The sequence below is a fragment of the Mesoplodon bidens genome (genome assembly GCF_964165515.1).
Source record: "Mesoplodon bidens genome assembly, chromosome: 9".
NCBI lineage: Eukaryota > Metazoa > Chordata > Mammalia > Artiodactyla > Ziphiidae > Mesoplodon > Mesoplodon bidens.
In genome coordinates, this window is record NC_138166.1 from 37670867 (window position 1) to 37683140 (window position 12274).

General features: G+C 38.5%; 1 protein-coding gene across 5 annotated transcripts in view; it reads left to right on the forward strand.

Annotated features, from left to right (window-relative positions):
* Nucleotides 1-12274, forward strand: part of CRPPA (CDP-L-ribitol pyrophosphorylase A) — a 305310-nt gene that overhangs the window by 92950 nt on the left and 200086 nt on the right. For all 5 annotated transcript variants that reach the window (XR_014016649.1, XM_081244009.1, XM_081244008.1 and 2 more), the window contains exon 4: nucleotides 7466-7570. Coding sequence is in view for 4 of the 5 variants with exons in the window: in XM_081244009.1 (XP_081100135.1) it covers nucleotides 7466-7570 (105 nt within the window). In the remaining variant the exon portion in view is untranslated. The remainder of the gene's footprint in view (nucleotides 1-7465; nucleotides 7571-12274) is intronic.

The window sequence follows — 12274 nt, forward strand, 5'->3', positions numbered from 1 at the left end:
AAATTTTAAGATTGTTTTGTTCTAGTTCTGTAAAAAATGCCATTGGTAGTTTGATAGGGATTGCATCTGTAGATTGCTTTGTGTAGTATAGTCATTTTCACAATATTGATTCTTCCAATCCAAGAACATGGTATATCTCTCCATCTGTTGGTATCATCTTTAACTTCTTTCATCAGTGTCTTATAGTTTTCTGCATACAGGTCTTTTGTCTCCCTAGGTAGGTTTATTCCTAGGTATTTTGTTCCTTTTGTTGCAGTGGTACATGGGAGTGTTTCCTTAATTTCTCTTTCAGATTTTTCATCATTAGTGTATAGGAATGCAAGAGATTTCTGTGCATTAATTTTGTACCCTGCAACTTTACCAAATTCATTGACTACCTCTAGTAGTTTTCTGGTGGCATCTTTAGGATTCTCTGTGTATAGTATCATGTCATCTGCAGTGACAGTTTTACTTCTTTTCCAGTTTGTATTCCTTTTATTTCTTTTTCTTCTCTGATTGCCATGGCTAGGACTTGCAAAACTATGTTTAATAATAGTGGTGAGAGTGGACATCCTTGTCCTGTTCCTGATCTTAGAGGAAATGCTTTCAGTTTTTCACCATTGAGAATGATGTTTGCTGTGGGTTTGTCATATATGGCCTTTATTATGTTGAGGTAGTTTCCCTCTATGCCCATTTTCTGGAGAGTTTTTTTTTTTTTTGTCATAAATGGGTGTTGCATATTGTCAAAAGCTTTTTCTGCAAAAAAAAAGATTGAGATGATCATATGTTTTTTTTTTTTTTTTTTTTTTTTGCGGTATGCGGGCCTCTCACTGTTGTGGCCTCTCCTGTTGCGGAGCACAGGCTCCGGATGCGCAGGCCCAGCGGCCATGGCTCACGGGCCCAGCCGCTCCGCGGCATATGGGATCCTCCCAGACCGGGGCACGAACCCGTATCCCCTGCATCGGCAGGCGGACTCTCAACCACTGCGCCACCAGGGAGGCCCCAGATCATATGGTTTTTATTCTTAAATTTGTTAATATGGTGTATCACATTGTTTGATTTCCGTATATTGAAGAATCCTTGCATCCCTGGGATAAATCCCACTTGATCATGGTGTATGATCCTTTTAATGTGTCGTTGACTTCTGTTTGCTAGTATTTTGTTGAGGATTTTTGCGTCTATATTCATCAATGATATTGGTCTGTAATTTTCTTTTTTTGTAGTATCTTTGTCTGGTTTTGGTATCAGGGTGATGGTGGCCTCATAGAATGAGTTTGGGAGTGTTCCTTCCTTTTTGGAAGAGTTTGAGAAGGATGGGTGTTAGCTCTTTTCTAAATGTGTGATAGAATTCACCTGTGAAGCCATCTGGTCCTGGACTTTTGTTTGTTGGAAGATTTTTTTTTTTTTTTTTTTTTTGCAGTATGCGGGCCTCTCACTGTTGTGGCCTCTCCCGTTGCGGAGCACAGGCTCCGGACGCACAGGCTCAGCGGCCATGGCTCACGGGCCTAGCCGCTCCGCAGCATGTGGGATCTTCCTGGACCGGGGCACGAACCCGTGTCCCCTGCATTGGCAGGTGGACTCTCAACCACTGCGCCACCAGGGAAGCCCTGTTGGAAGATTTTTAATCGCAGTTTCAATTTCATTACTTGTGATTGGTCTGTTCATATTTTCTGTTTCTTCCTGGTTCAGTCTTGGAAGGTTATATCTTTCTACGAATTTGTCCATTTCTTCCAGGTTGTCCATTTTATTGGTATAGAGTTGCTTGTAGTAGTCTCTTAGGATGCTTTGTATTTCTGCAGTGTATGTTGTAACTTCTCGTTTTTCATTTCTAATTTTATTTATTTGAGTCCTCTCCCTCTTGATGAGTCTGGCTAATGGTTTATCAATTTTGTTTATCTTCTCAAAGAATCAGCTTTTAGTTTTATTGATCTTTGCTATTTTCTTTGTTTCTATTTCATTTATTTATGCTCTGATCTTTATGATTTCTTTCCTTATGCTAACTTTGGGTTTTCTTTGTTCTTTCTCTAGTTTCTTTAGATGTAAGGTTAGATTGTTTATTTGAGATTTTTCTTGTTTCTTGAGGTAGGCTTGTATAGCTATAAACTTCCCTCTTAGAACTGCTTTTGCTCCATAGGTTTTGGGTCGTCATGTTTTCATTGTCATTTGTTCCTAGGTATTTTTTGATTTTCTCATTGATTTCTTCAGTGATCTCTTGGTTATTTAGTAACATATTGTTCAGCCTCCATGTGTTTGTGTTTTTTTACGTTTTCTTCCATGTAATTCATTTCTAATTTCATAGCGTTGTGGTCAGGAAAGATGCTTGATATGATTTCAATTTTCTTAAATTTACTGAGGCTTCATTTGTGACCCAAGATGTGATCTATCCTGGAGAATGTTCCATGCGCACTTGAGAAGAAAGTGTTATCTGCTGCTTTTGGATGGAATGTCCTATAAATATCAATTAAATCTATCTGGTCTATTGTGTCATTTAAAGCTTCTGTTTCCCTATTTATTTTCATTTTGGATGATCTGTCCATTGGTGTAAGTGAGGTGCTAAAGTCCCCCACTATTATTGTGTTACTTTCTATTCCTCTTTTATAGCTGTTAGCAGTTGCCTTATGTATTGAGGTGCTCCTATGTTGGGTGCATATATATTTATAATTGTTAGATCTTCTTGGATTGATCCCTTGATCATTATGTAGTGTCCTTCCTTGTCTCTTGTAACATTCTTTTTTTTTTTTTTTTTTTTTTTTTTTTGCGGTACGCGGGCCTCTCACTGTTGTGGCCTCTCCCGTTGCAGAGCACAGGCTCTGGACGCTCAGGCTCAGCGGCCATGGCTCACGGGCCCAGCCGCTCCACGGCATGTGGGATCTTCCCGGACCGGGGCACGAACCCGTGTTCCCTGCATAGGCAGGCGGACTCTCAACTGCTGCGCCACCAGGGAAGCCCTAACATTCTTTACTATTATTTTTTTTATGGTACACGGGTCTCTCAGTGTTGTGGCCTCTCCCGTTGTGGAGCACAGGCTCTGGACTTGCAGGCTCAGTGGCCATGGCTCACGGGCCTAGCCAGTCCACGGCATGTGGGATCTTCCCGGACCGGGAACCCGGTCCCCTGCATCGGCAGGCGGACTCTCAACCACTGCGCCACCAGGGAAGCTCAACATTCTTTATTTTAAAGTCTATTTTATCTGATACGAAAATTGCTACTCCAGCTTTCTTTTGATTTCTATTGGCATGGAATATCTTTTTCCATCCCCTCACTTTCAGTCTGTATGTGTCCCTAGGTCTGAAGTGGGTCTCTTGTAGACAGCATATAGATGCATCTTGTTTTTGTATCCATTCAGCAAGCCTGTGTCTTTTCGTTGGAGCATTTAATCCATTCACGTTTAAGGTAATTATTGATATGTATGTTCCTATGACCATTTTCTTAATTGTTTTGGGTTTGTTTTTGAAGGTCCTTTTCTTCTCTTGTGTTTCCCACTTAGAGAAGTTCCTTTAGCATTTGTTGTAGAGCTGGTTTGGTGTTGCTGAATTCTCGTAGCTTTTGTTTGTCTGTAAAGCTTTTGATTTCTCTGTCGAATCTGAATGAGATCCTTGCTGGGTAGACTAATCTTAGTTGTAGGTTCTTTCCTTTCATCACTTTAAATATGTTATGCCACTCACTTCTGGCTTGTAGAATTTCTGCTGAGAAATCAGCTGTTAACCTTATGGGAGTTCCCTTGTATGTTATTTTTCATTTTTCCCTTGCTGCTTTCAGTAATTTTTCTTTGTCTTTAATTTTTCCCAATTTGATTACTATGTGTCTTGGTGTGTTTCTCCTTTGGTTTATCCTGTATGGGACTTGCTGCGCTTCCTGGACTTGGGTGACTATTCCATTTCCCATGTTAGGGAAGTTTTCGACTATAATCTCTTCATATATTTTCCCTGGTCCTTTCTCTCTGTCTTCACCTTCTGGGACCCCTATAATATGAATGTTGTTGCATTTAATGTTGTCCCAGAGGTCTCTTAGGCTGTCTTCATTTCTTTTCATTCTTTTTTCTTTATTCTGTTCCACAGCAACGAGTTCCACCATTCTGTCTTCCAGGTTGCTTATCCGTTCTTCTGCATCAGTTATTCTGCTATTGATTCCTTCTAGTGTCGTTTTCATTTCAGTTATTGTATTGTTCATCTCTGTTTGTCTGTTCTTTAATTCTAGGTCTTTGTTAAACTTTTCTTGCATCTTCTTGATCTTTGCCTCCATTCTTTTTCCCAGGTCCTGGATCATCTTCACTATCATTATTCTGAATTCTTTTTCTGGAAGGTTGCCTATCTCCAGTTCATTTAGTTGTTTTTCTGGGGTTTTATCTTGTTCCTTCATCTGGTACAGAGCCCTGTGCCTTTTCATCTTGTCTGTCTTTCTGTGAATGTGGTTTTTGTTCCACATGCTGCAGGACTGTAGTTCTTCTTGTTTCTGCTGTCTGCCCTCTGGTGGATGAGGCTATCTAAGATGCTTGTGTTAGTTTCCTTGGCAGGCAGGTTCTTAACCAATGTGCCACCAGGGAAGTCCCTGATTTTTTTTTTTTTTTTAACATATTGGACTTTGTGGTTGAGTCATCTTTTATCTTTTTCTGTTTTCCACCCTTCTAAATATTATCCTTATTTTATGAGTATAGGCACTATCATTCTGGGGTTATTAAGTCTTTATTAACTGTATAGTTTCTACTTCATACAAAATACTTTATTTTTTGCCTTTTTCACCTTATTCATTTTAGTTTTACCTTGGGTTTCAGTTAAATCTGGGTTTTTTGCACATGTGTGTATGTTGGAGACTGGTTGGATTTGTGGATTTTATAAATGGGGCTGTTGATTTGTGAGGTTCAGTGTAAGGTGACTGGGGTCAGCAGTATATGTGGCGACCTCTGACAATAGTGTGCTAAGGGCTTCTGCCTGAGGAGAACATTGTTGACACTAATTTGGACTCCAAGTTTAGGGAGGCAGAGGGTTCTCCGCACCTATGTATTTGTGTGTTTTTCATTTGATCAGTGATAGCACTATGGCCCCCATGCTGGATAATGTTGATACTTTGTATAGTTACACATTAATTAACTTACTTGATTAAAATCTACCATCTTGCTGGGTGCTTTATTTTTTTTCCTTTTCTTTTTTTCTGCTTGCCTTTGTATTAATTTCTCATTTTATGATTCCCTCTTATCACTATTGACTTCTTACTCTAAAGCATTTGTTTAGTGATTACCTTGAGTTTAAAATCATGGTCACTTTGAAATACTATTACACCTCTTCATGAGCACCCAGTAACAGGTTGCTGAAGAAGACCCTGCAGGTGGGTATAAACTCCTGTTGTGGTTGTGATTCCCAGAGGTTCTACATTCTCCTAGTTTCCTCCACTCAGTACTTAACAGTTTGTTGGAATTTTTAGGTGATTTCTTCTTACCTGCCTGTATGGCACTCTCTCCCCTTTTTGGGGAGGCATGCCTTTTCTTAGATTTAGGGCTACTTGGTAATCCTGTGACCTCAGCTCTGATGTTTTGAGAAAAAGTTCTGCTTTTGTAGTTTGTCTGCTTTTTTCTTTTGTTCTGAAATGAGCATCATGTTTGTCAGCTTTCCATATCCTAGGCAGAAGTAGAAATCGTCATCCATGTTCTTAAGAAATGCATTCAGAATTTGTCATTAAGCATGCTTTTTTTTTGAGCTAACTGTAGAAGCAAGGTTTAATGCAAAAAAGTTACCAAAAACCCTGTAAATAGTTGTAATATTAATCTGTACAGTGAATAAGAGCTTCAGACTATTTCTGCCAAGATGGCTCAGTATCTGTTTCTAGTATATATTTCGTAAGTACCTGATCCATCATTTTCCTTGTTTCCTGTTGGTTCTGTCGATTGGAATCCTGAAGACTTCATGCAATTTGTAAGCTGTTGCCATCTTGGCTGGTACATCACATGAGTGGCAGGAGCACAGCATCAAGTAATTCTCATCCCTGAGATACAAAGGAAGTAGCTGTTCCTGTGGGTTCCTCTTAGTATGCACTTTGTGAGCACTTTTAAGCCTGTCCATGAATGTGTTCAATATCTTGCATCTGGAAAGAGTCAGGAAAAGGGTTATGGCTAGTCATCTCTGGGATTTAACCGTGTGTTAGGAGAGAACTCTTTTTTTTTTTTTTTTTTTACTGTAGGTTGGTCTCACTTGCATACTACTAGATGAGCCTGTGCATACGTTGAAAGTAGAATGCAGAGGTTTACCAAAACTTAATTTATTTGAATGTAACTACTGCTGATAATACTATATTAAAGATGAAAATGTTTAATAAATGTCATGTTATGTAGTATATCAGTTTAGAAAGTTTAAGCTGAGACTGTTCTGATTAATTTGGGACTCTGGGTATACTTGATGGTTATATTTTCTTGTACATTAACTTCATAAATCATTAAAATTTGGCATTTCGTAATCTCCAGTATAATAAAGATTGGCAGAGGGTGCTAAATGTCATATTCGTATTTGTTGCCTTCCTGCAGTCTGTCTTATATGGATATGCTCTTTGTAAAATGCAAATCCAGCAGATGTCTGCAACGTCTGTATCTTTGTTTGGTACTTTTTGCCTGAAGGTATCTCTATACTTGAGTTTTATTCAGTCTTTGGAATGAGATCAGAGACCATTTCCTCTGATGGGCCTTCCCTGATACCCTCATATAGAATTAAGTATTTTATCTCCTGGTCTACTTATAAATATTCCTCTATTGCTCCATATCACATTCTGTTATAAAATATTTGTTATAGATCAACCTCCCCTTCTAGACTGGAGTTCCTTGAGGACACAAAACATGTTTCATTTGACTTTATATTCTGGTCCTTAATACAAACCTTGGACTTGATAGGTACTTAGTGACTGTTATTCAGCTGAATTATATTGTGTTGGTCATTTTGATGGTTCTGCTTAAAATGCGAAAAAATGTTACTTATATTTTACTAAAATCTAATGGGCATTTACTTTTTTTCTCATGATGAAAGACTGAAATATTTCCATGTTCAGAATCAAAATATATCCTCTAAAAAGTTTATATTGATATTTAAAATACCAATTAATAAGAAAGCAGTATAAATATGAGATATAAGGGGTTTGGAGTTTTATGGATACCTATATTTGTTAAATCAAGTCTGATACGGTAATCCTCAGTCATGCCTTGAGGCATTTCACAAATGTGTTTGGAAATGTAGTTTTTGAGCAAAGGATATAAAGTATTATATTTATCTGACACCTGAAACTATTCAGGAAGTTAAAAACTCTTATGATTGCAACATTCCTGTTTTCTATTTGTTTCATTTGGCTTTTAGGGCATGGGGAAGATTAACCTACCTGATTAATCAGTAGCTAATTAAAGAGTTTGCAAAATTTCTGGGCTCTTTTCTATGTACAGTTGATTATGAAATTAAAAGATTAGTTTATTTAAAATTATATTTCAACTTGTTAATTCTTTTTTCTTCCTACACAGTGTAGTGACTATGACTTGGATTTTGGAACTGAGTGTTTGCATTTGGCTCTAAAATACTGTCACGTCAAAGCCAAACTTATAGAAGGATCTCCTGACCTCTGGAAGGTAAGGGAGTTGGTACTTTGCTCTGTGTTTGTGTGTCATTTCTAAAGATGTATTGTCTACAAGTACAGACAATTTCCAGGTGCTTTAGAAGATAGAGAAGTATAAAAATATTTGGTTTCATATTGAAACAGTATTTCCAGGAATAAAGGTGTGTGTGTATATGCATACATAAAAGGCGTTGAGTCTCACTAGGTTTTCTGAACCATCAAATATGGTATCATTTCTATTGCTCGGTTGCAAGAAAATTCACACTGGGATAATTTATTCAAACAAATTCTATTTTAGCCAATAAGATTGTTTTATTCACAATTTTTGTGTGTGTTCTTTACATATAACCTTTTACTCTGTAGTCTTACCTTCAACTGGATTGAAGATGCAACTCTGCTTCACAAAATAACATTTCCTCACAGGCCTTAGGGTGGTAGCTCCAACTTAACTGGGTTGAAACACGTATCTGCCAGTTTTGACCCAGTGGGTTGGTGGCTAGAGCCACTCACCTTCTCCTAAGAGGAATTGTGCTCCTTCCTGTGGTAAGGATTGACTGCCTTTATGGCCAACTTCTTTCTTTAGGAAGAATGAAGTGGTTGTTGCACTATCATAGTTCAGCTTCCTGTTGTGGCAGGAGTGCTTTACAGCGTGACTCTCCTGTATTTGATTGGGTAGAAATATGTTGAATTGAACAGTGTATTCTGAAATAGAATTGTAGGGTCATATCATAGTTTTGAATGTATTGCTGCTTTTGAAATGTTGGATGAAATCTTTATAAAGCATCCATCTAAATCTGGTTAGTAAACATTCATCCTAATTCTGAGATTATATGAATCTAAAAGCGTATTTCCTCATTGACATAAAAACAAAACAAAAAGCCCTATGTGTTGATTAGGTATTTTGTAAGTCATGTGGTGGGCCTTGCTGCATGCTAAGATTTTCTCATACATACTTAAATTGTTCTAAGATTACAAAATATTGACATGCCTGAGTTATTGCCTGGTGGAGTAAATTAATGCAATCTTATTGCTCTGTTAAGAGTATCTGAATATCATCAACCCAGAAGGCAAATACTTTATTCATTTTGTTTATCCTTTTCTATATATGGCTCAGATGGTGATACACATATCAATTGGGAGGATTTTGGTAGTAAGCAGTTAGGTATTTTGTTAAAGATCCTGACCCATGTCACCATAGACCTGCTAGACTTAATTTGCAGGCTATGTTGAAAAAAAAAAATTAAAAAAACTCAAGACATTTTATTGCTACTAACATGTCAGCATTCTCTGGCCCCATTGCTGATGTTTTAGGCTGTGTGAGTATATGCTTCTTGTGGGTATTCTGAGCCTTCTTTAAACTTGTAAAGTACCCTCAGGTCTGCAGGTGAAAGGAAAGCAGCACGCTGCTCTTCTTTGAATTTTACACTCTGTCTTCACAAATGTATTTCAGTTTTTTTTTTTTTTTTTGCGGTGTGTGGGCCTCTCACTGTTGTGGCCTCTCCCGTTGCAGAGCACAGGCTCCAGACATGCAGGCCCAGTGGCCATGGCTCACGGGCCCAGCTGCTCCTCGGCATGTGGGATCTTCCCAGACCGGGGCACGAACCTGTGTCCCCTGCATCGGCAGGTGGACTCTCAACCACTGCGCCACCAGGGAAGCCCTATTTCAGTATTTGTGAGTGAAATCTCAAATTGCACTGCTTCCACCAGCAATACGGTATCACAGTTTTAGTTCTTACATCTTGGTGCACTGCTTCCCTTTTATGTGTGACAGATGTCAGGGCACTGAACTGTGGTTGGCCTTTCCAAGTGCTTCTATTCATTCTCCTCCTGGGTCATTTCATAATGCTGCTGTGGGTTGAATTGCATCCCGCCACAGAGGATATGTTCAAGTCCTAGCCCCTGGCACTTGTGAATGTGATGTTATTTGAAAAGAGTGTTTGCAGATATAATCAAGTTAAGATGATAAAGAAGAGGCCCTAAATCGGATCTGTAAGAATAGGAGAAAAGATTCACATACAGATAGGTGGAGAATGCCAATGACAATAGAGATAGAAATTGGAGTGATACATCGACAAGCAAAGGAAAGTGAGGGATCACTGGTAACCCCCAGGAAACTAGGAAGAGTTGGGGAAGGATTCTCCTCTAAAGCCTTTGGAGTGGGCAGTGGACCTGCTGATACCTGGATTTCACACTTCTAGCCTCCAGTACTGTGAGAGGATATGTTCCTCTTTTAAGCCGTCCAGTGTGTGGTACGTTGTTATGTCAGCCCTAGGAAACTAATACACATACCAAAAGGTGATATCCTGTTAGGCCCAGAGGGATCATTTTCATAGCACTTTCCGAACTGGGATGGAGTGGGGAAGCCCTGCTCTTAGAATGTTTGAATAATGATGTGCCTTACCAGGATCTTGGATTCTAAAAGGGCATGTAATGCAGTGAATTGGGCAAAAAGTCTTTCAAATTGCAGTTTTGAGGTCTTTTTAAGGTGTCAAATTTCTTCTGTGATTGAGGGGAAGTTATTTTGAGTGCAAATGCTGTAGTTGTTTCAGGTTCCATATTTCCCTCTTCTGCCTCCTGTCTCATCCTCTACCTTTAAAAAATATTTTTGATATCTACTGGCTGTTCATTTAGCTCTATTTAGCTTTTTGATGATACTGTATGAGTTGTCTTTAGTATGAGCTTTTAACTTAATTTTCTGGTTTTATTTTGCATGGATAAAGAGTATTACCATTGCTGTTTAAACCAAAGCAATGGAATCTACACATTGAAATAAATGTTCTAATTCAATACTAATTCCAACAGTGCTACAACTTTTTACAACTCAGAGTTGAAAGAAGATTTAGTACAATTATGCTAAAACTGGCATTGAACTTGGGTGGCAGGCGAAATACCTGGAGCATGATTCAGAAATCTGACACAGTGAAGAGTGCACAGTGAAGAGAGTGCACATGTCAAGAGAATTTTCACTACCACAAAACAATAAGGCAAAGGAGGATTCTGAAATACAGAGCCAGGACACCTTCCCCTACCCCTCAGAAAGTGAGGGAGTTCACCCCTGGTGCTGGGAAGAATGACTAGAAATTTCTCATGACCACGTGTAGGACTGCTGCCAGAAATCCCAGGAGGACCATTATTTTATATTTTACATACTTTTAAAAAAAAATAGAAGTAAATGCAAAAAGTCAGCATTCACAGTTGAGGCCAGCCTTTCTGCAGTAGCTCCTCTGGGTTTAGAGGAAACATCCGTTTTTTCAGATCACCATGCAGGGTAGAGGACATCCTTGTGAATGAGCAAAGCGCCCTTCTCCTCCCTCCTTTCCCCTCCCTAAGAGCGACCAACCACAGAAGAATACAGGACCGACTCCTGAGAATAGGGGTTGGCTCTTAAGCTCTGCCTGAGTGGTTGTGCCTAGCCAGCCCTTACTGAACATACTCTTACTTTAGTGAAATTTCATCTAGTCTGCATAAGAGGAGACTACATTTAGTCTCCATTCCTTTAATTTATAGTTGTACCATATTTTTGTCCCAATATAAAGAGTTGGTCCCTTACTATACTACACAGACCTAACTGAACAGCCTTCTTGTTTCTAAGTGTTAAAACTGTCTTCAAGGCATAAAAGATTCATGATAAGTTATTGAAGGAATTTAACTGTATTGCATTGTCTGAAAATGCTTCTTTAGAAGGCCTTGATGTGTCATCACAACATTATTGGAATGACTGACTTTTGAGGATTTCTTTTGATGGGGATTACTTGTTTTAGATTCAAGTGTTCTATCATCTTTGTTAAAAACAAAAGAAAATAGTCTCACTTTTTGCTTTTTAACCTCAAAAATACAATGTGGTGAAATTGTGTCTTTTTAGAGGTTTTCCTCTAGTTATCCAGTCTAGAGGAAAGAACATTTTCTAGATAGACATAATTGATGAACTAGAAATCAATATAATATCCCCATCCAAATCTAAATTTGTATCTGTCTTCGAAATTTAAGATTTTCTGGATTTATTTGAATTATTGGAGTACATACTCATTTTCTTATGAGGTGAAAGATGGAAGAACATTAAGTGTAGTCTGATTTATGTATGATGGTGGCCAACTGGACTTGGCTCTGAGAAGTCTCTTTAATTTACCATATTGTCAACACAGAGCAAGACAAAGCAGGTACAATAGTGTCCTGTGGAACTCACCTTGAGGTAGCTGAGAGTGCTCTGGCCTAGGAGTTAAAGGCAACTATCTCTGTGGCTCTCAGTTTCAGGTTTCTCTTCCACTGAATATCAATATTTTTAAAGCTAAATACTTAGATGAAATATTGCACAGAAGCACAGTGAAACAAAACAGGCAAAAACTGAGCTAAACTAGTTGAGTAGCAGATGTGGGGCTCTGAGCATCAGCTGCACAGAGCTTCCACACTGGTCTTCCAGTGGCCCCTGAGCTCTAAGAAGCACAGTGTGAAAGCCAGTGAATCAGACGATTGAGGCTCTTCTATCACTAGGGCTGATTTTTTTTTTTTTTAAGTAACTGTTTTCCATACTGAGGTATTATGCAAGGTCAAAGAAAACCTGCAGATCATGCTTACAGAAGAAAATCAATCTCAAAACTGATTATTAAACTTTTCTTAAAATTAAAAATAAGGAAAGGACAATCCATATTACTGTAAAAGCTTGATAGAAAAAGAGTCATCAATTCAGAATTAAAACATTTTCAGTACTCTTCCCTTTGAA